At 44.3% G+C, this 27,315-nt stretch overlaps 2 protein-coding genes across 11 annotated transcripts in view; one reads left to right on the top strand and one right to left on the bottom strand.

Annotated features, from left to right (window-relative positions):
* Positions 1-4,834: 4,834 nt before the first annotated feature.
* On the bottom strand, positions 4,835-24,457 carry QTRT2 (queuine tRNA-ribosyltransferase accessory subunit 2). 10 transcript variants are annotated; one of them, XM_077822295.1, is made up of 9 exons: positions 24,386-24,457; positions 22,051-22,280; positions 21,098-21,153; positions 18,559-18,635; positions 16,004-16,213; positions 13,979-14,178; positions 10,751-10,902; positions 7,402-7,519; positions 4,835-6,240 (listed from the first exon to the last, which is right to left on the bottom strand). In XM_077822295.1, exons 1-9 carry the CDS (start codon positions 24,455-24,457, stop codon positions 6,009-6,011), a joined length of 1,347 nt encoding a protein of 448 aa, XP_077678421.1. In that variant the 3' UTR covers positions 4,835-6,008. The 10 variants fall into 10 exon arrangements, with proteins under 10 accessions (XP_077678421.1, XP_077678432.1, XP_077678442.1 ...); XM_077822306.1 differs by lacking the exon at positions 24,386-24,457 and adding an exon at positions 23,048-24,234; XM_077822316.1 differs by lacking the exon at positions 24,386-24,457 and adding an exon at positions 18,985-19,061 and having other exon boundaries at positions 22,051-22,121.
* A 128-nt stretch (positions 24,458-24,585) lies between these two features.
* The window catches only part of CCDC191 (coiled-coil domain containing 191), a 31,559-nt gene continuing 28,829 nt past the window's right edge, over positions 24,586-27,315 (top strand). The window contains exons 1-2 of the mRNA XM_077822234.1: positions 24,586-24,758; positions 26,055-26,093. Of these exons, the coding sequence (XP_077678360.1) occupies positions 24,690-24,758; positions 26,055-26,093 (108 nt within the window). The 5' untranslated portion in view covers positions 24,586-24,689. The remainder of the gene's footprint in view (positions 24,759-26,054; positions 26,094-27,315) is intronic.

The following is a 27,315-nucleotide window of genomic DNA, read 5'->3' as shown; positions in this document are numbered from 1 at the left end:
ACAGCATTCAACCCAATTTTTAAGAATCTGAAGTGCCTTCCAAAATCTCAGAGGGATGAGGTGTGGAGCATGCTTTCAGAAGTCTTAAAAGAGCAACACTGATGCGGAAACTACAGAACACAAACCACCAAAAAAGAAAATCAACCTTCTGCTGGTGGCATCTGACTCAGATGATGAAAATGAACATGCGTCAGTCCGCTCTGCTTTGAATCGTTACCAAGCAGAACCCATCATCAACGTGGACACCTGTCCTCTGGAATGGTGGTTGAAGCATCAAGGGACATATGAATCTTTAGCACATCTGGCATGTAAATATCTTGCTACAACAGTGCCATACAAATGCCTGTTCTCACTTTCAGGTGACATTATAAACAAGAAGCAGGCAGCATTAACTTCTGCAAATGTAAACAAACTTGTTTGTCTGAGCAACTGGCTGAACAAGAAGTAGGACTGAGTGGACTTGAAGGCTCTAAAGTTTTACATTGTTTTACTTTTGAATGTTTTACTTTTTTTGTACATAATTCTACATTTGTAAGTTCAACTTTCATCATAAAGAGATTGCACTACAGTACTTGTATTAGGTGAATTGAAAAATACTCTCTCGTTTTTTACACTGCAAATATTTGTAATAAAAAATAAATATAAAGTGAGCACTGTAGTCTTTGTATTCTGTGTTGTAATTGAAATCAATATATTTAAAAATGTAGAAAACATCCAAAATTATTTAAATAAATGGGATTCTATTTTTGTTGAACAGAGCGATTAATCGTGATCAATTTTTTTAATCGCGTGACAGCCCTAGTTTAAAACTTTCTCAGCACCAAAAGAGATCCTCCCCACTATTTAAAAAAAAAAAAAAAAAGGAGAGAAACTGACAAAAGAAATTAGAAACCTATTTCCCAGTAACACTTTTACCCCAGTCTTGGCAACACCTGTTGTGGGCACTCTGAACAGCTCCCACTCCATTCTGTGCAGGCCTTGCCAAGTCCAAATCATCTCAATCTTTGCTCCATCCCCCAGATACCTTATCTCCATTCCCTCATCCACTCTGTGAAAGCCATGACACGTACTCCATCCCAATCCCTGTTCTGTTCCAAACCACCTGCTCCTCCTCTATTTTAGCATCTAACTTTCCTAAGAAATAAGAAAGACACCCCTTTTACATACAGCACACAGAAGTGTTCTTACACATTGCAAAATATCAAGTACAGCTCTGTGCAGCAGAGTGCAATACAACTAGAAAGGGTAATATTAAGGCACATGGTTAGGAATCAAGGATTCCTATACCCAGCTCTGCCACTGACTTGCTGTGAGACCTTGGGGAAGTCGCTTCACTTCTCCTTGCCTTGGTTTCCCTGTTTGTAAAATACAGATAATTCTGAGCTATATCCCATGAGGGCATTTCAAGTCCACATAAATACAAAGCATTATTACACAGCATCCTTCAGCCCAAGGGAGAGCATCACAACACACAGCTCCAGTGAAATGCAGCCATCACTGAGTTGGAAGGTAGCAGTCAGGGGGTGCACAGCAGAATAGAGGGAGCAGGAAAAAGTCTGGCCAAGGATCTAGGAACAAACCCCTCCCACGTGAAACATCTGTGGGATCTAATGTCTAAGCACAGCAGATAGGACCTTGGTATTTAAGTTTTTTTCTAAAGGACCCACGTGCTGAAAACTGCTGTGAATCTACCTTGGAAGGATGAAGGGCTAAGATAAAACGGATGACCTTCACACCTGAGGTTCTATTAGAGCATTTGGGTGCTTCAAACTTGATACCTAGGCCCCTATGCCATCCCTTTGGCTAGAATGTGGTATATATGGTGGAAAATATTAAGGCTGAGATGTTCAAAGCTGTCTAATGGATCTAGATGCTCAATTCCCATTAATTTCAATGTGAACTGACTTGAGCATCCAAGTCACTTAGAAACAGCTTTGGAAATCTCAGCCTTGAAGTTTAAATAAGCCAGGTCAACAACACAGCGAGCCCCCTCCATCGAAACTACCATCACAAAGTGCTCTGTGGAGTATTCATACGCATACAGGCATAAAAAAAACTGCGGGGGGGGGGGGCATAAGCAAGGGAGAGGGGAGGGGGTTTTCTGCTGCACTTTTAATGAGATAGAGGTAGTGAGATAGAGACCTATAGAAATTGTCAGAAACCTTAGATAGTGTCAGTCTTTCTCTTGCCTTCACAGATCTCATTCCTTATCTGTTTAATTAGACTGAATGGATGTAGAAATAACAGAGCAGCCAGCTTTCATCTCTCACCTCACAGCACAGAAGCCACTGCATCTCCCATCTGATATGCCCTAATGGGAAGATGGAGGTAGATGATCTTGTACCCTCCACCCTTCGTACAGTGGCAGCTTCAAAGCAGAAACTGTAGGATGTTAACTCTTCTTTATCCCCTTTCATGCCAGAGCCAGGTCTGTCTATAACCAAGTTATCAGAGGGTTTTAACTCCACTCCCTTTGTCTGATTGCTGTTACCATGCCTACGACAGCGTGCGCTGTGCATAGGCTAGCTGCGTTACTGAGGAGAGATGAAGCTACTAGTGAACTATGCTGGTCACCTCAAAGCAGCACCGATTAATCCTTTGGACTGCTCTGCAGCATCAATTCTATGCAGCCTGTCCATGTCTTAGGCTGTCTACGCTGGCAATTGAACAACAAAACTTTTGTCTTTCAGAGGTGTTAACCCCACCCCCCAAAAGACAAAAGTTTTGCCGCGACAAGTGCCAGTGTGAACAGGGTGTTGCCGGCAGGAGCGCTCTCCTGCCGACAACGCAAACGCCACTCGTTGGGGGTGGAAGTTTTTTATTGACAGGAGAGCCGACAAACAGCGGCTACACTGTGCGACTTTTAGCGGCACAGCTGTGGCAACACAGCCATGTCGCTAAAAGCTGGGTAGCGTAGACACAGCCATAGAAAAACTATTTCAGACACAACTTAGAGGGGGGTTAAATTTTTTATTGGAGCTGGTTTTTATAGCCCTCTGCCTGCAAGGCCAGGTCATGATTGAAAATGCGCAGGGCTCAGTTAAAAAAAAGAAGAAAATAGCTACTATTTAAAGCACCTCTAGAATTTACAAAACATTGATTTTCTATCCGTAAGAGTGTCATGATTTTAAAGCTCTCTGGACCAGCCAGATTTAGAAGGAAATTGTCCATTCAGTTGGAAAGCTGGGAACCCCCCATTTCTAGTGGGGTACAACTTTTGTAATCCTGCAGGGTCACAAGATATCTGCCCTTAAACCTGCCATTGATGCAGGAATGAACATGGCCTGTAATGGGTATTAGGACTGGATAATTTATGGGAGGGGAGAGAGAAATCAAACATCTGGGGGAAAGGAGGAAATATTTTTTTGGCAGACTGATCTGAATTTATAAAACAAGCAGATCTTTGAAACTGCTGAGAGGATGGAATGCTAAACCAGCCCTGGCAGCAATGAAATAGTGAGCAGAGTGCAGGCAGAGTGGTCAGAGAAGCGTGGTAAATATAATTTATCACATGGCCCTGTGAACTATCCCCACCACATATGGTACATAGAACAACATTCTACAGCTGCTGCTCAGAGCTAAACAGGGCAGCTGAGATGATGATATTGCAGAACATTACACTTCTGTGCCTCACCCACTCACTTCCACCCCTTGCCTCCAGTAGTTTTGGGGAGCAAGCCACCCAAGAAAGCTTCCAGAGATTGCGTTCTGTACTAGGGTAGCACTCCACTCCCATCCCTTTTAGTTTTTGCTTCTCAGTAACTAAACAGATAGGGAGGGGAAATTGCCTTATAGTGAGAAGGGTATTATAGGCTCCAAATGAAACTAGGTATCTGGTTGGAAGCAGATCTGAGAAGTTGGTAGGTTATTAAGAAAAGAGCTGCTTACTCTTTTCAGAGTCACTGAACTCTCTCAACTAACCCCATGTATAGCAAACCTGGTCTATGGTCTGGGTTTTCTCAGTGGCATTTGAGATTGGCCATTGTTACAGGATGCAATCGAGACCACTCCTCTGTTCCAGTATGATAATTCATACCAAATTAAGAATCTAAGGCCAGGTATTGGGGATGGGTGTGGAGGTGTTCCACAGCAGAAGCAGTTCCCACAGGCATTCTGCTTAGGGAATTTTCAGGCAGAATGCCTTTGATAGGTGTGGATGGTGCAATTCTCACACGTTTTTGAGATGATGCACGCACACCCCTTTTCTGGGAGCACCAGGTGGTATGAAGAGTCAGTGCTGTAGCCCCTACCCCACACAACCCCCTTTGGGGTTTGTTTTGACCTGCACATTGCATTCAGGGAGCACAACCACAGGAATTCTGGGTTCACAATGTGTGGAGCATGCGATCTCTCTTCCACTTTGCATATCCATACAGGGGCATTCAGAATCTAGCCCTAAACTGGCGTATGTAAACATTCATGTTAGCTTTGGTTTTGATCCTAGTTCCCAATTGGTGAAAAAGAAAAATAATCAATGAATCCATCTCTACTGCCAAATCAAAAAACCGCAACTAAACAACCTGTCACTATGATGGCATGTGCCAACAGCTCAAGAGAGTCAGGAAAGGAAGTTAAAGGCTGGCACATAACATGGTGTAAAAAAGAATGTAAATCCATAATGCCCTAATAAAATCAGGCCATGGGAAGGTAGTAGTATTTGTGGGGTTGACAGAAGACAGAATTGAAAATTTCCTTGTGATACTGAGCAGCTTTTCTTAAAGAGAAACAGGTGTAGCTGCAGCTTCCATGTAGGTTTTAAGGCTGTAAGAATGAAGCGGTAATTAATACAGGGAAACCGTTTCGCCTGTGTTTGGTTGGTCAGACTAGGAAGCAATTCAGAGTGTAAAAAATAGTTTTATTGATGTTTTCATAAAATGAGATAAATACATCAATGATTCCAGTATAAGGGACATAAAGAACCTAGTAAGAGGAATATAACAGAGCAAATTAATATTAAAAAAGGAGTCATATGGTTTTAAAACAATGCCTTGTCCTGGAGGGGTCTCAATCATTTATGTGGCTTCATCTCACATCAGCGTTTGTGTAATCCACTAGGATCTCAGCAGCTAAATATAGCCGACATGACTGTGGTATGTTCAGTGCCACCCACGTGCCAGAATGGGAGTGAGATTCTAGCTCATAAAGGCAGAATGGCAGAGTCAAAAAACCCTGTAGCAGAGTATATAGCCAGAAAGACTATAGATCAAATGCCCAAAGAGCCATGGATGGGAACCAGCCCTGTGGCTGACGCTCTGCAGTACTGTGCAAGGCCAGACCTCGGTTAGAGGGTCCCAGGCTACCAAGGGGGATTGGTGAGCTGGCTTAGTGGCAAGTGCTCTGAATTGCGACATGGGAGATAACTATATGCTATCCCTCTCTCCCTGGACTGGAACTGTGAGGCAGCACGGAGGAGAGGACGAAGAGGGGTTGGCATTGAACACCTTTGAAAGCCTCCCATGCAGTCAACATCAGTAGGAGGAATGTTGGCTGTGGCCTTAAGAGAGGCGTTAAGATGAGGCCGAACCTCACTCCAAGCAAATACGTGAAGACTCTCCCTTCCCTTGTCCCCCACAAGGATTTCTTTAAAGAGATACAAATCCTAACTAGACTGACATTCATCTGTTACATTCACTGAGGTTGAAACAACAGCCCAAAATGGCAGCTGGGAGTCTCCCATCATGCATCTGTCTCTTTTTCTCCCCACCCCAAGCCTGAGAGTTCTGTTGCCTCCAGAAATGCTTTTTGATCACTGAATACAAAAGTAGTCGCACTGGTCCTGCAAGACTCTAGAGAGTCTTTTCCAGCTAGTCTCCCTCTCAATTCTTCCACTTTACTGGTGTGAGGGGGGAAAATCCTCCTTTCCTGTCATCTAGCCTCACAAATCCGGAATGCACTGCAGGCACTCCAGCCTGATCCCAGTGGGAAGTGACACAACCTGGAGCCTTCCCCACTTCTCTCTCACCCCTTCTCCCCTACACTCACTGGCCTGGCTATGCATTTCCTGGGTCTCAGAGTGCCTGCCTGAAGATGAGCTTCTTCAGCTGATCCAGCCTGTCATCTCTCAGTGCATCTCGGATGGAGTGGAAGAAGCTGAAGTAGTGCTGAAAGTTATGCATCATGAGCAGGACGCCAGCCAACAGCTCATTGGTCACGAGGAGGTGATGGACGTAGGCTCGACTATGGTTCTGACAGCAGTAACAGGTGCATCCGTGCACCAAGGGACCAAAATCATCCCGGTACCTAAGAAGGTAGAGAGGGTAAAAGGGCAATGGGAAAAAAATGTAATTCCAAGTAGTAGGGAGCACCCATAGTTACCACATAGCAGCTGTTTGGTGGCTTGCGTCAAAAGGTTTGTGGGTTTCAGTCCAGCTCTTAGGAGACCACATCAGACTCCACCCCTGACTGACACTAACTGCATTGCAAAGAGCACTACATACAGGCTCATGAACTGAGTGCAGTAAAGGATTGTTTTAATGCCAGTCGACAGGCTATGTGAGCGGTGATATTACATCCACACATGAAATAAGTCATAACAGCTTTGCTTGCATTACTGTACTAGATTATCAAATCAACAAATTACTGCTTTTAAAGTCACACCCCTGCTGCATCACAACACACTAAAATGAACTGATAGGGAACAGGGGAAACAGACAGTTTCATTCACGGATATAATGTGAGAGCAAACATTAAGGGCCTGACCCAAAGCCCACTGACATCAATGGAAGTCCTTCAGGATTTTTGATTCAGGACTTAGCTGAACAGAATAATGGTTGCAACTGAGGGTCTTCTGAGGGTGCCACACCGGTGATATTTTAATCATTTTCCGCATGGGGGATCTTTTCATCCACCTCTGAAACGCAGGATTCTCTGTGATGGTAGATTAGATCATCGCTACGTTCACCATTTGTGTAGTGGTAACAGAACTGAAATTATGGCGGATGTAGGGAGGGAGAGAAGGAATATAGGCCAAAATGTTCAGAAGTGTGGGTGTCTCCATTTTTGGTGCCAACCTGAGACACATTAAAAGGTCCTGGTTTTCAATGGGTGGGGGCTCAGCACCCCCCAATGAATCTCAAGTTGGCCACAACATACTGTGAATATTGCCATAGGATTTTTAGTAACTAAATGGCCAGAAACTTGGTTTTAAGTCATTTAAAAGATGACACATTCAGCAGTGCATTTCCCCCCAATATCAATCCGGGCCATTTGTCCAATACGAACTCAGAGGGAAGAGGGCCACCCATTCAGTGATCAACATTTCCTGCAGCACCCTAACCGTTCAATGGATATTCCCCATCCAATGACTGTCCAGGTATGACCCTGCATGGAGGATGAAATCACAGCTCAAAGTGGGAAGGCTACAGACACTATTTAAAAGCCACCACGCACAAACCCATTTACCTTTTCTCCTTCAAAAATATCTCGAATGAAGTTATTTCTGGGTCAGCTTTTGAGGTTTCATTTATGCCTTTTTCAGTGCCATTTTTTCCTGCATCCTGGATCCCATTTTGCTTAATGACTGTAACAAAACAATATCATTTCATCAACAGGCAGAAGCGGACAAGTAAAGGTGAAAAATATTCTGACAAGAGGCATCTCAGCTGCCCCTTGTCATAGACTGAACTTCCATCTCCATTGTCCCCCTTTAATAATCATACAACAGTCAAGCCAAATAAATTTTAAGTGATCAAACTCAGACTAGAAGAGTGAGATGGGAGGGACTCAGCTAATCTGATAAAAATTCAGAACTGAAATAGCTGCATAGTTTTTTGCTGATCTGAGTTTAATTCCTTTTATTAAAGTCATTAAAAATTCTTGTAGTCTAAATTCCATTTTGTACAGTGTTTGATCACCTGGATTATTGATCTATTTTACATAACATAAGAACGGCCATACTGGATCAGACCAATGGCCCATCTAGCCCAGTATCCTGTCTTCCGACAGTGGCCAGTGCCATGCTTCAGCGGGAACGAACAGAACAGGGCAATTTATTGAGTGATCCCTCCCCTGTTGTTCAATCCCTGCTTTTGGCAGTCAGAGGTTTAGAGAACATGAGGTTGTGTCCTCGACCATCTTGGCTAATAGTCATTGATGGACCCATCCGCCAGGTAATTATCTAATTATTTTTTGAATCCAGTTATACTTTCGGCCTTCACAACATCCCATGGCGATGAGTTCCACAGGTTGACTGTGTGTAGTATCAAGAAGTACTTCCTTTTTCTTGTTTTAAACCCTATGCCTATTAATTTCATTGGGTGACCCTTGGTTATTGTGTTATGTGAAGTGGTAAATAACACTTCCCGATTCACTTTCTCCACACCATTTATGACTTTATAGACCTCTATCATATCCCCCTCAGTTGTCTCTCTTCTAAGCTGAACAGTACCAGGCTTTTTAACTTCTCCTCATATGGAAGCTGTTCCATACCCCTCATCAATTTTGTTGCCCTTTTCTGTGATTTCTACAATTCTAATATATCTTTTTTGAGATGGAATGACCAGAACTCAACACAGTATTCAAGGTGTGGGCGTACCATGGATTTATTTAGCAGCATTATGATCTTTTCTGTCTTATCATCTGTCCCTTTCCTAATGGTTCCTAAAATTTGGTTAGCTTTTTGGACTGCCGCTGCACACTGAATAGATATTTTCAGAAAAGTATCCACAATGACTCCAAGATCTCTTTCTTGAATAGAAACAGCTAATTTACACCCCATAATTTTGTTTGTATAGTTGGGACTATGTTTTCCAACACACATTACTTTGCACTTATCAACAATGAATTTCACCTGCTATTTTGCTGCCCAGTCACCCAGTTTTGCGAGATCACTTTGTAACTCTTTGCAGTTCACTTTTGACTTACCTATCTTGAGTAATTTTGTACAGTCTGCAAAATTCCCCCCCTTTCCCAGAAAATTCATTAATATCTTGAACAGCACTGGTCCTAATACTGATTCTTGGGGGACCCTGCTATTTATCTCTCTCCATTGTGAAAGTTGCCCATTTATTCCTATCCTTTGTTTCCTGTTTTTTAACCAATTACTGATCCACGAGACACCTTCCTTCTTATCCCATGACCTCTTACTTTGCTTAGTAAATTTTGGGGAGGAACCTTGTGAAAGGCTTTCAGAATGTCCAAGTATACTATATTATTAGATCACCTTTGTCCACGTGTGTTGATCCCCTCAAAGAATTCTAATAGATTGGTGAGGCATGATTTCCCTTTACAAACATAGTTATTGATTCTTCCCCAACATATCGTGCTCATCTGTGTGTCTGATAACTCTGTTCTTTACCATAATCTACTATAGTTTCAATCAATTTGCCTGGAACTGAAGTTAGGCTTAATTGCCAAGATCGCCTCTGGAGCCTTTTTTAAAAATCAGCATTACATTAGCTATCCACCAATCTTCTGATACAGAGGCTGATTTAAACAGCTTACATACCACAGTTTAGATTTAGATTCTGCTGGAGTTGACAAGGGATTCATGTGCATCCAATCTACTTTATTTGAAGTTGCTGAGTTTGATTATTTTTTCGGGGTGAGGGCGAACAATTTAAGTCAGAAAGTCTGGACTGTGGTGGCAGTGATAATGCAGTTATGGGTGAAGATTCCAGACCGGAATTTTCAGCAGCACATATCTTTCACAAATCATTACCTTGGCATCTGAAATTTCTCTGGCTTGCTCTCAAGTCAAAGGGGATGTTTCTGGGAAATTATTACTATGATGTATTATTTGTATTGTGATAGTGCCAACAAGGCCCAGTCACGGACCAGGACCGCATTGTGCTAGGCACTGAACAAACACAGAAAGAAAAAGGTGGTCCCTGCGCCCAAAGAACTTACAACCGAAGTATAAAACATGAGACACAAGGATGCAGATGGATGGAGGAGGGAGCACAAGGAAACAATGAGACAACAAATGTGCTGCAAGTCTATTCAGCTGGTTTGAATTACCCAGGCATGAAAAACAAAACTAGATTCCAGCCATTAAGAGAACTGTTAGATACCTTTTTGTATTAAAACACTTATGTATAGGAAGGATGACAGTCTCTCTGCACTGCTCAGACATTTGGTGGGACCATGTGTAATACCAAGCCTTTACTTATTCATTTAAGCAGATACCTTCGGTCACAGGGATTTGACTAACCTGCATTATTTTGGAAGCATTTATATTAATCAAGGGAGCAAACTGGGTGAAGGCAGGGAAAAAAAACTGCCCAAGAAGACTGGCATCCCCAACACTCCCCAGCTGGAGAGGGAGAGAGGAGCTACATTACACACTGAATTTGACACTGCCAGGTGCCTTCAAATCCCATTGAAATGTATAGGCCCAATCCTGTCCTGCTGAAGGGAAGGACAATTCTGCCATAGACTCCAATGGGCGCAGGCCCAAAGGGAGATGAGGGGACTCAACACATGACAGGATCAGGTATACAAAGGCTTCTGTTCAATGAACCTCAGAGGATGTATAACTATGTTTTGGTTAACTGGATTTGGATAACCCAGGTCCTAAATTAAGGTCTCAAGTTCTCTTTGCTTAACTTCATCCCAAGTACTACCCAAAGCAACTTCTCCCCTGGAACGAGCAGGACTCAGCTGTTCTTCTCTGACTCCAGTGGTTACGATACTTTTTCCTGTGACAAATGAGGCACATGGAAGATGACTGCGGAGCATGAACTATATTGGGCATACCACCACTGTTACATCAGCTTACAACCACAATGGCAAGGTTATCATGAAAATCTACCTGCAGCTTCAGGGTCAGGATTGTAATCGTAGCTGAAGGATAGGGCACAGCCCCGCTCTGTCACCTGGTAGGGAAAAGAGCTCTCAAACATGTCCACTCCTCTTTCGATGCACTCCAGTACCTCATCCGGCTTGCCAATACCATGAATGAGTCTAAGAGAGAGATACAACAATATAGGTCTAAAGTGTACTGAATGGAACTTACTGGGTCATTGCAGTCTCTCTCCAAGGAGAGGACATAGGTACATAGGAATTGCCTTAATGGATTAGACCTGAGAGTCAAGCAGTCCAGCATCTTGCCCCTCACAGTGACCAGCACCAGATGCTTCAGGAAAGGCATAAGAAACCCCAAGAGTAGAATTCACAGGAATGTGTTTCAGCCAGTGAAAACAGTAACATGTGAGCCCTGCTGTCATTAAATAGGGTGAAAGTTGACACATGGTCTATCGCCAAGCATGAGACCATCCTTCTCCCACGTTCCATCTGTCTGGTATACAGCGCCCACTGTTCTGCCTTTGTTTAGAAGATTACACCAGCCACACATTAACTAAAGGATAATGTCAAAACCTTATCAATTGTGTTTAAAGTGATTTGGCTTCCTCAACACCCATGTACATTGATTCTATCTCACGAGCCATCTCATACCTTACGCTCTCGGTCAGATACTTTGTTGCACATTCTATGCCCGGGGTAGCAAATGTTTACCAGGTATGGGGATTTATTTAGTACATTAGGCTCCTAACTAGCAAAGTACCATTCCATGTATTGGAGGGTCCTTTTGAAATCCAGCAACAAAGTCACAAATCCACCCCAAAACCAGAACCCACAAACATATAGGTAACGTGAGTGATATTACTTGTGTGTAGTCCTCCTTAAGGCAGTGGGACCACTCATGGGAATAATGTTATTCGTGTTTACAGAACTGGGTGCTCAGAGCAAAGAAAGGAATTCATATTTATTTCACCCTGCTGTCCCATCACGGTGCATGGGAGATAATCTGCAGCTGATCCTCAGTAGAAGGTATTTGGAAGGCTCTGGGAGTAGATTCCAACAGGTGCAAAGGGTATTAGGGGATGATACGTCTCAGCAGTGGGGAAGCATTCCCCTTTTGGGAAGCACATATTTACTTTATAAAGTGTTTGGGATCTGTCTGCATGAGGCGGCACTAATGAGAAAAGTCACTGTGGGAGGGCTCAGTTGTCCTCCCCTCCCCATGTCCAGCTCTAATGTGCCCAGTTCACACAAGGGGATTTCCTTTCAGCTGATTTTCCTAAGAGGCAATTTCCCCCAACAGCCAGCACTATCAACTCCTCCGGGACTTGGCAATCCAGCTGGGCTCTTCCTGCCTCTTACGCCATCAGTGGTAACACAGATACTGCTCCTGTCCTAATTTAGCTGGCAGCTTTGTCGAGCATGGGTAAGGCAGAAGAGAATATAATAGTTGTGCTTTCCCCCAGGTGCACTGGCTGTGCTGACAACAGTACAAGCTAATGTACGGCAATGAACTAAACAGATCACCAGGAAAATACACAGAGACTGAGAAGTGCAGTAATAAGGTGACATTTTTAGTCATTTTTCTGACCATAATTACATAAGACCCTGTATGAGCACAGAACATGGATGGGAAAAGTTTACAAGATGATTTTGTTACATTCCCTGCTCCAGATAGGAAGAAAATGCTATTTAATAGTTAAACAATCAGTACTTATTATACATGTGATCGAGTCCCTTACTGCAATGTTTCTTACAGAGGGCAAGGGTATAACCTTTCTTGCAGATGCTGAGATTTCTAAGAATGCTCTGGTTAAAATGAGAAGACAAAACCTTCTAAGCAATAGGTTTAGGTAGCATCTTTCATCCTAAAAGATCCCAAAGGGCTTTAGAGACCATGTACATAGGCTATACTCCTTTACCATAGAAAAGCAGCCATCTTTGGAGTGGGACACAACAGCTGTTCTTCACCAACTACACAACACATTTTTAATATGGGCATGCATACATGCATGCGTGCGTATGTGTAAAATAGCTTCTACAACTAAATGTAAGAAAGTGGGGTGTAAGTATCACACAGGACCCACAGGACCCCCACCTTTACTCTTATAAAGAGCGATTATGATCACTTATCTGAAACAGAGAAGTAAACTATTTGATAGATGAGGTGGATGCACTTGTACAGTCACTCAGGATAGCTGGACTGATAAGACTTTACAGCTCATTGGGGAACCTATTTAAGGTAGCTTGGATGGCAGCAACACGAGCTATGGAGAGCTCCAAACTCAAGGTACCTCTGAGCAAAAGATAACTGCAAGGCTAGAACCAGGCTCCTGCATTGCCCTTCCCTTTGATCACCATAAATTGAGGGTTCAAGTCTTAGAAGGTGGTCAGGACAAAGGGGTGCTCAGAGGGAAGCTCAGCTACAGGAGTTAGCAGAATGTGAATCATTCTCCTCATAAGACACTGGAAAAGACAGCATTCATTGAGTTGAAACATGAGCTCCATAAGAGCCACAGAAGAGTATAAATGAGGCATCTGTTTTTACCCCTTCCTCCCAAAAGACTCCAACTGCACTATCTTGGCACTCTTGGCATGCACTGGATTGTGTTTTCTGGAGCCTCTGGCATGTTTATAAACATTTCTGGGAATCTTGAATGAGTGTCTATCATTTATAAGATTCAGGGTAATTAACGGCTGGAGCCAGGCACAGTTCATGCAGGCAACATACAAGCATTCCCCATCCTCATCTGCCAATGCCTCTCTCTCCAAATCTACAGCCCCCCGATATTCCAGTCTTCTGAGAGGAGACAGCTATAGCAAACCAGGTAGGAGTTTTTGCTAAGTGGATAAACATTCACTCCAGATTGCAATGACTGAAACTGTTTTTAACTATATTCCAAGTTAGTCATGATCCATGGAGGCCAAAGGTGAAGGGCTCATACCAATCCCACCCATGATTCTGTCTAGAAATAGGTTTGAACCCAAACCCTGAATCCTCCTCAAAGGAAGAGATCATATCCATACTGTAGGCTGTTCCATATTTCTCACCAACTATTCCTTACAAGTAAAATTGGGGCCATCAAAGTCAGCACTTATATAGCAAAGGACTCAGCATTTGGCTCACTCAAGAATCTTCAAGAATAAATGGATTTCCTGGACACTGGCCAGAAGCAGCCTGTGGTAATTACCTGCAGAAGAACACATGGATTTTGATCTCTCCCCCATTAAATCTGACCTTGGTTTATCCTCCGGCAGCTCCGCTGTGACAGAGGCCATCAGTTTCAGCTTGGTCTCCTTGGCCATGGCTTGTCCCTGAAAACCATCCAGCAGGAAACCACCCACAGGTCGCTTAGCAGTCTCTCTAGCTGACCTGAGTCTCTCCTCCAACATGTCTCCACCTTCGATCACTCCAACCATCACACTGTCCTGCAGCTCCTGGGCCAGGTGAAAGTTTCAAATTTAAAAGAAGTGCACTTCACCAAACAAATCTGTTTCAGGAAAGCCCACCACCACCCAAGAGTTGGTGGGTTGGCCCAGAGTCTGGACACTTGGCACTCTACATTTGCTTCCCGGGCACCGTTGGGTTCAGTGGTAGTTGAACCTTCCTCAGATGTATCAATTAGGACCAGTTAGGACGTAGTGTATGTGACGTTACACTCTATATGATTCTATGAAAATATGCTAATGATTGTGAATATAATGTAACTGGAATATGCTTCATGCAAAAGGTCTCTTGTAAGGTATCATTACAAATCTTATAATCTACTGAATGTGGTCATCCAGTTTATATAAATGTATCATTCTTGTATGTGAAACTAGAAATATGAAATATAACTCTGAGGTCCTACTGTAATTATGCAAAGTGTGGGCCATTAATGGTGGTTTGGAATCTTGATGGCTCCTATCAACTAGGACAATTGGTTGTAAATGGCTCTGCTTACTTGCAAGCCTTCCTGTGAGTCAGGCCAGGAAGAATGAAGGTTTGGGTCTTCCAGGACATGTGACCACGTCACCTGGTACTGGAATCCATCTTAAACCTGGTGGCTTTTCTATTTAGGAGGGGTGGGGACCCAGAGACACAAAAGATTCCCGCCTTGTGCCAAAGGTATATAAAGGGGTGGAACAGAACAAAGGGGTTCCAGTCATGAGAAATCCCCTAGTTACCACCTGAGCTGGAGCTAACAAGGATTGTACCAGGGGAAAGGATTGTGCCCAGACTAGGAAGGAGTCTAGTCTGTGAAAGAAGCTTACTGGAACATCTCTGAGGGTGAGATTTCATCTGTAATCAGTTTCTTAAATGTATTATACTTAGACTTACATGTTTTGCTTTATTTTACTTGGTGACTTGCTTTGTTCTGTCTGTTATTACTTGGAACCACTTAAATCCTACTTTTTATACTTAATAAAATCACTTTTTGTTTATTAATTAACCCAGAGTAAGTAATTACTACCTGGTGGAGTAAACAGCTGTGCGTATCTCTCTATCAGTGTTATAGAGGGCGGACAATTTATGAGTTTACCCTATATAAGCTTTATACAAAGTATAAAGGAGATCCTGCCCCAATGCCTTGCTGCTACCATGGCTGTCACCTACCACTATGCATGTCCCATGGTCTTTCAAGAGATTTCTAGCATCAGTTCCTGGCACCCCAGGCTAGGCCCCTGGTCTCCTTGCTAGTCCAGGTACAGGCATGTCCCCCAACACGAGGAACAGGGGAAGTCTCTCAAACCCACAGGAAAGGCTAAGGAGTGGTACTGATGAGTCCTATTCAGTTCCCCTCAGCTAGGTGGACTGTGGTGGCAACACAGGGCTCGACAGAGTTAAAGCTGGAAAAAATAAAATGGAAAGGCAGGGTAGGTGGGATCTCTGATTTCTGAACAAGGAGAAAATCCTATCCCCTGCTCTACCAAGGAATACAAAGTGACTCTAAAGGATAGGAGACCAGTGTTCTGTGAAAACAGAAGGAATTAAAAGCCATGGAGGCTGAACTCCTCCTCACTCCTAGAGGTTAATCCGTCTGGGTCAAGGCTGAGGCACAAGGGCAGCTTGAGAGAAGTTTGCTAGGCTGCTGCCCATGTTGTGCCCAATCTGGGGATAGACTAAAGACTTCCATCTCCACTCCAGCCCTAAAATCACTCAGGTCTAACCCCACTGTGTGCACTAGGTGTTCTTTTGCTCACGTGCTGGGACCTTCACAAGGCTCAGCACACATAGAAAAGCAGCTGCAGTGCTGCTGCCCCTGATACATTTGGACCTTACCGGTGATTTTTCCTGCAGCTGAAGGCACTCATCCAGGAAGAAAAGCGACCGGTCCACAGACTTCTTGGCCCGCTTTCTGGAGGTTTCACCAGAAATAGTGTCTCCGTCAGAGAGGCACTGAAACCAATCTGGCTGGAGAGCACGCTGCATGCTCATGAACTTGGAGGCTGTCATTTCCATTCGCCCTCCGTATCCCCATATGGACACTGTCTGTCAAATGCAAGCAAAGGGAACACAGGGATGGATGTTAATTGAAGAGGTTAAGAAACCTTTCAGGGGAACAATTGGTCCTGGTAAAATGCCTGCCACTGCAATAACATTCCCTGGACAGCTCTCAAAGGGACACAGCTCAGAAAACCAGCCACCTCTGGCATAAGGCATGAAGGTCCAGTGATTTGAGCAGGGAACTGGGAATCAGGAGTGCTGGGTTCTCTTCCTGATTTTGACACTAACTCCCTGTGAGACCCTTGGCAAGTCACGTCATCAAATGCCTCAGTTTCCCCATCTTTACAACGGGGATGGCAACACTAACCTACCTCCCAAGGATGTTGGGAAAACAGACTTGAGAGCTGAAGTGACTTCCTCACAGCCATCCAACAAATCAGTAGCAGAGCAAGAAAACACCTAGATCTCCTGATTGCCACCCTGTGCTCTACTCCGTGAATAGTTGCCAACTATGGCAAAACAAATTGCAAGTCATTTTGCAGTGCCTACACAAAAAAAAGTTTTTGAACAGTGAACTTATACATACACACACTCCTGAGGGTAATTCCACCGTTTCCCAAGTGGTCAGATGTGAGGCCTGAAATTAAGGTATCTCACTTTTTTTTCCCATTCTTCCTAGTATGTCTGTGTGCATAGGCCTTCATCTTCCATTTTCATTATTCTCATATTATCCCATGTAGGCTTCTTATATTAGGAAAATAAAGCATTGGCCCAACATTGTAATTCTTGCATGCAGGCTTCTGAGCAAACAAAGGTGTTGCTCTTAAAGTGCCAGCCTTCTTCAGCATCAAGCATGGGCCTGAACAAGAGAGCTCAGGAAGGGTTATTGAAGCCATCACCACTATGGACATAATGTGTTTCACCTCTATCTGTGGATAATGTAATTACGTGGTGTGGGCTGCCTGGCAAGTGCTCCAGCTGAGTTGTTATTGGTCTTGCTACACTTATGATCTTAGATTTTTCATGGACGCCCAAGTAATTTAGGCCTCTACATTTAAAAAAAAGAGGATTTTACAAAATCTAATATGAACACACATTTTCATGAATTGTTATTACTTTTTTTTGTTCACTGAACAGCTTTTCTGTATTTAAATATAAAATTAACTCTTCTGCTGCATTGGAAACCCATAATAAACAGCATTGTGTTAGTCCACAAGACCCACAACGTGAAATTAATCAGATTTGTTTCACTTCTCAAGCTGATGTGGAAAATATAAACACTGTTTTGGTTTTTTACCAGAATGGCTATTTTATTTAATAAAACTAAACCATGGGGAACGAGACGGCCCAGGTTCAAATCCAACCTGGGACACCGATTCTGCAAAGCAGATCTTTATGACCAAAGTCACAGTAACTTTAAAGAGACTTCATACCAGGGTGAGCATCTGCCAGTCCAGATCCAGTTACAGTATTGGGCCCTAACAGCCTGATCTTATTCCCTTTGAAGTTAAAATTGCCACTGACTTCAATGACAGCATGATCCAGCCTTAAGCAAATAGCGACAAAAAGTTGTTGCCATCTGACAGCATTGTAGCCTGTGTGAAATTAGTTGGGTGGGATTCAGCCCAGTTCCCAGGTGTCCTCTTCACAAAAATCACCACCACAAAAAAAAATTACCCACTTTTGTTGACACCTTCACCAGATACTTCCAAGACTGAATGGTTCATAAAGATTAAATTCCCTCCCCTGACCCCTCAGAGGGGGCTTCCCTATGGTTGAGGTACGACAGTGAGCAGTAAGGGCAGAGCAAAGTGTGCGAGAGGAGTCTGAACTGCGGCTGTACATAATCTGTGAATATACACATTTCCTGTTCTTGGGCACGCATGTCAGCACCTTCCACGAGCACTAAGTTTCCCTTCATGTGGTCCTCCTGAATGTACGGCTGTACAAGTGAGGCTAAAAATATTATGTGGTCTCCTAGGGCTCCATGTTTATTGCCAATAACACCAGAGAAAGTTTGCTCAATTTACAAGCCACGACTTTTTTAACTGACATATAATCAACTGCACATGAATCCAGTCTGCTCATCCATATTTGTGTGGCCTTATAAAGTCAGCAGACAGGACATGGGCACTCAGGAGCAGTTATGATGTGTAAAAAAGTGCCTCTATCTGACGATACCTCCACTTTAAATCCCACTGGAAGATGGTGGGGAAAATCTGGACATTGTATCCTAGCATACACTGGTTCATTTTTCTATGACCCCAAAGAGGGCATTCTGTAGCTGCTAAGCAGGGCGCATACAATGGTAGATGTGGACACTGACTCTTTGGCATCTGGGAGACATAAGTTCTACGTTGGATTCTCATAAGTTTTTACACTCACGGTACCTTGTTGTTGTTGTAGCCAGGTGGGCAGGGGCTACCGGGGTCATGGAGAGAGCAGTACAGCACTGACTCTGGCATACCTGGAGGCACAACAGAAAAATAAATGTCAGCTGTAATCTTGTAGACCACTATGGCTATGTTGGCAAGTTGCTAAGAGATGGCTATGAATTTACAAAAAAGGGAACCCAGGAATAAATGCACACACCTGACATCTTTGTCAGAGACAGACATAGCTTGTTTGATCTCCATAGCAACAAAACATTCAGTTGGACAGCTCTGTCCACACTCTGCTTAGTTACAGGGAGGGGAGAAGAAAACCACAGGAGTAGCATTATATAATGCCACAAACTATGTGTAGCCTTTGGACTGTTTACTTGATTAATGCTACTGCTGCCAAAAATAAACCAGACGCAATGACAGCTGACTCACTTGTCCGCTGAATGAATGCTCTGGGGACATCTGACACTTGACATCATCTAGGCTGGGTGACATAACCAGTCTCAGACCTGGAGTTTAAAGGAAGGGCAATATATACACCAAGATAGCAGAATGAGCTGTAGCAATGAGAGATTTATGATCATTTCACATGTAACAGAACAAGCTAGATGCAATGAATGCAATAAAGGTTTCTGTTTTATAGATACAGGTAGAGATTTTTCAAAGCCATCTAGGGCAGTGGTTCTCAACCAGGGGTCTAGGGCCCCCTGGGGGGCCACAAGCAGGTTTCAGGAGGTCCTACAAGCAATGTCAGGGTTAGACTCGCTAGGGCCCAGGGCAGAAAGCCAGAGCCCTACTGCATGGGGCTGAAGCCCAGGGCCCTGAGCCCTGTCACCCGGGGCTGAAGCCAAAGCCTGAGCAATGTAGCCTCACGAGAGCCCCTGTCTTTTATATGCAAAAAAACAGTTATTGTGGCACAGATGGGTCGTGGAGTTTTTATAGCATACTGAGGGCGCCTCCGAAAGAAAAAGGTTGAGAACCGCTGATCTAGGGGATTTGATGCATAGGCTATGACTTTCAAAAGAGCCCAAAGAGTTAGGTACTCTAATACCACTGAAATTCACTTTGAAAATTCCAACCATAACTTCCACTACAATTAATGAAAGGTGTCTAAATCCTCTAGATGGTTTTAAAAGTCTTTGCCATATTGTATAGAACTGAATATCCCCAATAACTAATATATTCACACAAAAGCCTAACTGGGCACTCTCTGCACTCAGAACTCCCTCCAGTAAGCGTTTTGGATACATAAGGAATGCAGAGTCAGGCCTTTACTCACATAAATATATCCCTAATCAACAGAGGGGACATGACAAATTTGTGTACATACCATAAAAAAAAATTACATCAGGAGAACTCAGAGGTTTCAGTGTTAAGAATTCTAGAACCAGGAAACGCCACAGTTAAGGTTTCACTTACAAACAGCGCCTTTAAGGAGTCCTGAGGACCACAGAGGATGACTGACCCTGGTTCAGTGCTGCTAGATGGCTGATACGCAGTGGGGAAAGAGGAACACAGGAAGTGTCTGTCTAAGGTAGATAAGTGGTGCCCTGGTGAAAGGCCCTGGAGCCCTTACTTCTCTTTCCCTGTCTACTGGGGGATGAAGGGCACAACTGGTCTGAACTCCTGTTTGTGTTTCTTCCTGAAACAAAAGGAGCATTCCTGTAGCCAGTCAGCCACCATGGATCAAAGCAAAAAAAGGAAGAGAACAAAGGGAGCAAAATAAGGAGAAGTTTGGTGGGATAGGTAAATGTGAGCTCCCCACTGGTCCAAAAGGATGGCAAGATAAGTTTGTTCACATCCTTAAGCTTGCCCTTCAGGGATTTCTGCAGGCCTGTAACATGGTTCCTTCTCCAGACAGCCACCCAAAACAGTTCCTTCAGTTAACAGATCTGCTCTAGAGGCAGGAATACCTATCAGGAGAGCCTACCACTTTTTTAAGTGAGACTGATGGGTCCTGTGCTGCTCTGCACTGCCGAGGCGAAATGAGGGCTTTGTATCAAACTGATCTTATTTTGTGGGGGAAGTAACCTAGCCCAGATCAGCAGGGACCTGAAAGCTGTTACTATCTGGGGACTGCGTGAAGAAAGTTGTTCTTAGTATTGTTTCTAGGGGGAGAGGTGTTCACATCACCAAAAAAAAAAAAATAATCACAAATGGCACTTATTAACACTCACAGTACAGAGGCCAAGGACTGAAAATGCCAGCGATACTCAACTCCCTTCTTAACCCAGAGTTAGGTCCCTCCAAGTGAGTGCTGAAGCCCATTCCTGGGGTGTTGTGGGAGAAGCTGTAACTGTGAATAAGAGAACTTCAGTCTCTACTATAGTGAGTGTAATAGTTTACAACTGCATTAAATCTACTTTGAATAGAAAAAAAAAAAAAAGCTTCTCACACAACTCACTTGGGATCAACAACAGATTTGCACTCAAGTTTCTAGGGCTGGACGGCTTGTGCCCTAATTCATTGCACCAAACAAAATGGAAGTGTAGACGATGCATTAGATGAGATCAGACTGCATCTAAACACACACACAGAATTTTACCTATAAATTTCCCAATTCCTTCTTTATATTCCTCCAAGACCTCGTGAAGTTCTACCCTGTGTCCAAACATAAAAGAATACACATTAGAAAAAAAATAATGAGAATGAGCCTGCAGAGAGGACTGTGGATGAGCTAATTCCTCAGTATATTAGAAGACACACTCCAATCTTTCCAAAAAGAGCCCTGAAGTTTCAGCCACATAATGGAGTCAGATGGAGGAATGACATTATCACTACACCAAATCTCACAAGATCTTGTTGCCCCTGTACCTGCAAGATGGAGCTGTCATATAGAGAAGACTCAGGCTTCTTTACTGAAGTGTTGTCCAAATTTGGATTAGACTAGATAATGGAAAAGAAGCATAAACCCTATCTACACTACAACTTCCACCATTAGTACCACAGTGGATCTGCACAAGTGGGGAGTTACAGGTCCCGTTTTTGTCAAGTACATGCAGCCTAAGACTACAGCTTTTAGAACTAGATGAGGGTACTCATTAGAGAGTTTTACAAAAAGTCATAAAGAAACAGGAAAAGGCCATTTACACCATCCTGTTCACTTTTCAAAAAAGGCTTCCCCTTACATATATCTGCTCTTAGCTCTCACCTACAATAAATGCGCAGCAACCCATCCATCCCCAAGAAATCCAACCATAAGGCAGAGTGTGATGGTCAACATCTTGGCCAACACACCAGTGACTGAATCAGGGACCTCCACTGGTAGAAATCATGAGCAGCTACATCTTGAGCTAAGATGCCAATACTCGCTAGCTGGGGCTGTCACATCATGTGGTCTGAGGTGGAATAGCTGTTTCTCTATGACCTCATTGTCCTGACGAACTTTAATGAGGTAAGTCTCAAATGCTTCTGGTGAAGCAAGGAAGTATTGTTTCTTGTTTCCAGTGGGGAAACTGAGAACACAAAAGCAGTGTCCCAGCTAGGCTTGATACTCACAGAGTTGAAAGCGTGAGTTGAACAATGGCAGGAACCCCTTTAATTGCCTGCAGTGTGTCGTGGGTGAGGTGCGGTGGGGATCCTGTTTTGGTATACAATAGGCAGCCTGGAAGCTCCATGGTTTGAACCCCATTCTTGCCAAGGTTTGTCAGTGTCCCAAGACGACACCCACTGACCACTTTGGAGAGACTCAGCTTCATCCTGGTTAACTGGCAGGCAGTGTCCACGTCCTTTAAAGAAAGAGATTATTTAGGTAGGTCTTTCTCCATCAAGATTTTGGGTTAATATTTGTATCTGTAAAAGCTTAGTAATTGAGGGAAATGAAAAAGTAAATTAATTGTTTCTAAGGCTACTTGGATTCCAATACACCTGCAATAGATTCATTAGTAACAGTGGGGGAAGAAGTAGCTCACAAGACAGGTATTATGGTATAAACTTTCACTCAGGAGACCTTGATCTGTTCCTAGTTCTATTGTTGTGACACCTTGGGTAAGTCACTTCATTTCCCAGTGGTGCCATTTCCTCTCCCACCCTTTGCCTGCCTGGTCTATATAGATGGTAAACTCTTCTGGACAAGAACCGTCCCTCACTGTATTTGTACAGCACTTAGTGCAATGAGACCCATGTCTTTACTAGGGCCTCTGGGTGCCAATACAAATTATTATTTTTAATACTTAGATTAGTCAGGACTAAGGAAGATTATGAGGAACATAAATCAAGATAGTACAATGGCAGATAAAATTCAGTGTTCATAAATGCAAGGTAATGTACATTGGGAATAATAATCTGAACTATTCACAAACATGGGGGGGGGGGGGGCGGGATTCTAAGTTAACTGTAAAAACAACACGGAGTCCTTTTGTGGTACCTTAGAGACTAACAAATTTATTTGGGCATAAGCTTTTGTGGGCTAAAACCCACTTCATCAGATGCATGGAGTGGAAAATACAGTAAAGGTATAAATACACAGCGTATGAAAAGATGAATGTTGCCTTACCAAGTGGGGGGTCAGTGCTAAAGAGCCAATTCAATTAAGGTGGAAATGAGCTATTCTCAATTGTTGACAAGGGAGGAAAAAAATCACTTTTGTAGTGCTAATGAGTTCAATGTAATCAAGGTGGCCCATTTCAAACAGTTGACAAGAAGGTGTGAGTATCAGCAGGGGGAAAATTAGTTTTTGTAGTGACCCATCCACTCCCAGTCTTTATTCAGGCCTAATTTGATGGTGTCCAGTTTGCAAATTAATTCCAGTTCTGCGGTTTCTCACTGGAGTCTGGTTTTGAAGTTTTTTTGTTGAAGCATTGCCACTTTTAAGTCTGTCATTGAGTGTCCCGGGAGACTGAAGTGTTCTCGTACTGGTTTTCGAATGTTATAATTCTTGATGTCAGATTTGTGTCCATTTATTCTTTTGGGTAGAGACTGTCCCGTTTGGGCAGAGGGGCATTGCTGGCACATTATGGCCTATATCACATTGGTAGATGTGCAGGTGAATGAGCCCCTGATAGTAAATACCCAGGGAAAAAAAATCTGGACAGTTCAAGGAAAACTTCTGTTCAATGCATAGCTGTGGTTTAAAAAGGCAAATTAAATGACTGACAGACAAAGGAATAGGATAACGTGGGCAGAGTTGATAACTTGTGGTTTCTATGTATCACAATTTGAGATGTACCCCAATATTCAATATTGATCATAAATCCTGAAAAACTGGAGTTATGTGAATCCCTTAGAATCGCAACTCTCATTTAAAGAAGTCTTTCTAGCCCTCCAGAAAAGAGCTTGAAAACGGGAACTCTGAAGGTTCACAACTCAGAGGGAAGAGGTCTCCAGATAACATTTAGAGCTCGTGACTTTTAAGCCAGTCTCCTGAGATCCGGTTGCGGGAGGGACACACGCAGGAATGGATATTTGAACGCGTGGGGGTGACCACGCTGCCGGTGGAGCAGCCCGAGTTTCCTGCAGGCCCTGCCACGTTCTTCTGCTCGCCGGGGTCTGAGTCCCCCGCGCCATTTCGCCACCTTCCTGCTCTTTCACCTCAGCCCCGGGGGAAGCCGGGCCCTGCCCTGGAAGCGGGGGAGGGGGAGTTACGGAGCGAGCCCGTCCCGCGCTCACCGCGCAGCGGCGGTTGCTGTCGCGCGGGCCGGGCCCGGCTCCCTGACTGGGGCGCGTGGACCTGGCGCGGGGGGGTCGAAGCCCCGCTCGGCTTAACTGGCCCCGGCCGCACCGATCGTGGTGACCGAGGGCGGCCGGGCCAAACGCGCGTGAGCGGCACCAGGTCCCCCCCCAGAGCCCCTCGAGGCGCCGGGGCACCGACCCAGCCGCCCGCTCTCGCCTTTACCTGGCTCGCGCCGGCCGCCTCCCTCGCATGAGCGTCTCTCTTCCCGGGTCTACTCAGCGTGCGACACGTCATTACTGAGGGACGCACAAGATCCTTGTCGCCTGGACGGGGGGGTGTAAAGGTGGCTGCGCCGTTGCCATGGAGAAGCGACCCTCCCGGCGCGGTGCATTCTGGGTCTTGCAGTTCGTGCTGATCCAGGTTTCCGTGCGCCTCGTCCAGTGGCGAACTCCGTTTCCCACACGGTTCCTCTCCCCCCGTGTGTCTGGGGCGGGGTGGGGATGCTGTGTCTGTCTGAGCCTTGGCAATGGCCTTCCCAGCGCTCAGGCCTCAGCTCTATCGCTGGCAGCGCCTCACCGCCGCGGCCAGGCCCAAGGTAACGGAGGGGGCGGTGTCCCCCCGTCCCCAGCGCCCAGTCCCCGCGCTGCCCGGGGGCTCCCACGGGGGTCACCAGCAAATCCATGGGGCGCCCCAGGTCACCAGCGCCCAATCAGGGGGCTCCCCGGGCTCACTGTCAGCCCCATGCGGGGCGCCCTGGTCACCGCTGGCCAATCAGGGGGCTCCTACCCCTGCCACCCGGGGCCCGGCAGCCGGGACCCCTTGGGGTCACTGCACCCGCTCTGCCCCCGGCCTTCCTGTGGCGGGTCACGCCCCCGGGGTCAGTGGAGGCCAAGCCCGGCAGGTGCCCCCTGGGCTCAGCTTTACCCAACTAGGGCATGTGGCCAAGCCCAGGCCTTCAGAAACCACGAGACTGGCTTAAAATCCCGAGATTTATTTGAACAGTAACAAATGTGCATTTATTTTTCTTTGCCTTCTGGTTTCTGAGTGTTTGGGTTCACGGCAGTCATGTTTTCAAACTTTTCTTGGCCACCATTAGGATTGGAATCCCCCCCCCACACTTTCTTTTTTTGAAATGAGAACAGAGATTCCTGAATAATCACTTGACTCCAAGAGCTGGGGCTTTAAGAAAACCATGAAATATAGGGAGCGTGTGTGTAACATCACAGGAGTTGGCAACATTGTCAGCCCCAAATCAATGACATCATGGATTTTAAAATACAAGAACGGCAATTTTTAACGGGCAGTATTATTACTGTTATTTGAATTATAGAGGCCCTTTCCAACCAAGATCAAAGCCCCATTGTCTTAGATGTTGCACAGTTGCCGCCACAAAGAGTTAACAGTGTAAATGGACAATGCAGACAAAGGGTGGGATAAAAAGAAATGTCTCCATTTTACAGATGGGAAACTGAGGCAAAGATTTATTTAGTTTCCAACCCTGCAAAGATTTACAAATATACTTAATTTTAAGCATGAGAGTAGTGCCATTGAAGTCAACTGGATTACTCACACTCTGAAACACATAAAGATAAGTCTTTCAGGATCAGGAGCTAGGTGACTTGCTCAAGGTCACATAGGAAATCTGTGGCAGAGCCTGGAATTGACTCCAGATCTCGAGGCCTCATCCAGTGCTTTAACCACAAGACCATTTGATTCAGAAATGAATGAGAAACAGGGGGAGTTGTTTGAGGATGGGAGTAATATTTCTGGAGAAAGAGCACAGGCTTTTTCATTGTACTCAAGTGACTGGCTCTAGGCATGACAACATTAAAATGAGAGTTAAAAGGAAGCAAAAAAAATTTTAAGTTAACATTTTGTATCTTCTTTGTAGCCAAATTTTGACTCTGATAATGTGGAGCACTGGATCAAGGTAAGGTCATTTGCAAATGAACTTGTGAAACAGAAAAGTAATTGAGTCAGGGAATATGCAGGCTCAGTGGGATGGAAGTGGGACAGAAAGCCTTTCAGTCTTATGTTTGCATCCAGTTCAGGTTGACTGTGCCAAAAATTTGTACCATCTGATAATTGCTTGATGGATTCTAGGGAGTAAATTGATGGCTGTCTGGTTTCCTTATGTCTACAACACGCTGTCCACCATCACGGCTGGTAATCATCAACATACCAATGCTTATAACTTAATTACATATAAATCAAGTATCTTCAGACATGTCAAAGGTAATAAGTCCATGAGAAATGCTAAGTTTCAAAAGAGAGCAAATTTTTGTGGATATTCAAATTCATATTCCATATTCCCTTTTTGTTATGATCCTGTTAGTACTGGGTTGAACCACTGCGTACTTGGATAGGATGCAGCCAGGAAAAATTCGCTAACTACAGGATGTGGTGTTGATGATTCAGTAGATGGTACTGTTCATTTAGAGCCCATACTATGCCAGTCTCTGGCAAGATGTACAAGGTCTCTGTGCTACTGGTGATGCCTTCTTTTGTGTGAAATGTAAATTTGAGGTCCAGACTGCTAGCAATCGTTAAAAAATCCGGTGAAACCGTTTGCAAGACTGGGTGTTAAACTCAAGTATCCTGGCCAAATTCCAGTTTGGTAATTACAGTCTGCCTTCCTGCATTTTCCCAGCAATTAGACCTGCTTACAGTATTCTGTACATCCTATCCTGCCCTCTTGTGAAGTAGTGCTGTGAATTGCCAAACAGCTGCCACATTCCAGGTGACAGCACTTGCAGGATAAGAGCTCCCCTTAACATTTTGGCATGGGCTTATGAAACACGGATCTGTGTGCGCCAGCCCCACTTATAACACATCTCTGTTCCCTGTTAACACACTGCTATGCTCAGAGTCAGCCTCAGACTTTGGGGGAGTGATTTCATGATTGTTTAGGACGTGCTTTGTTATAAAAAGCACGTGTGAGAGTGTTTACGACCTTCTGCTATAGGAGTAAAACTCCACTGTGCTTGTTTCCTCAATCCTATTGATTGATTTATGTTTTCAATGCTATCTTCACAAGGTCTAGAAATGCATTATTTTAAAAAACAAAAGCCAACATTTTCTGCTACAGTTTGAGCTCCTCGAACACAGAGAAGCCTGCAGCCTGGGGGTCGGTGGGGGCCTCTGGCCAGCTC

Source organism: Eretmochelys imbricata, chromosome 1 (genome assembly GCF_965152235.1).
Source record: "Eretmochelys imbricata isolate rEreImb1 chromosome 1, rEreImb1.hap1, whole genome shotgun sequence".
NCBI lineage: Eukaryota > Metazoa > Chordata > Testudines > Cheloniidae > Eretmochelys > Eretmochelys imbricata.
The sequence above is the reverse complement of the archived record's forward strand: the minus strand, read 5'-3'. Positions and strand labels throughout refer to the sequence as shown.

Coding starts and splice junctions, on each gene's coding strand:
- QTRT2 (XM_077822295.1), bottom strand. CDS start 24,457: ATGACGTGTCGCACGCTGAGTAGACCCGGGAAGAGAGACGCTCATGCG. Junction 21,154..22,050: donor CAACTCACGCTTTCAACTCT/GTGAGTATCAAG, acceptor GTTTGGACACAG/GGTAGAACTTCACGAGGTCT. Junction 6,241..7,401: donor ATATTTTTGAAGGAGAAAAG/GTAAATGGGTTT, acceptor CTACCTTCTTAG/GTACCGGGATGATTTTGGTC.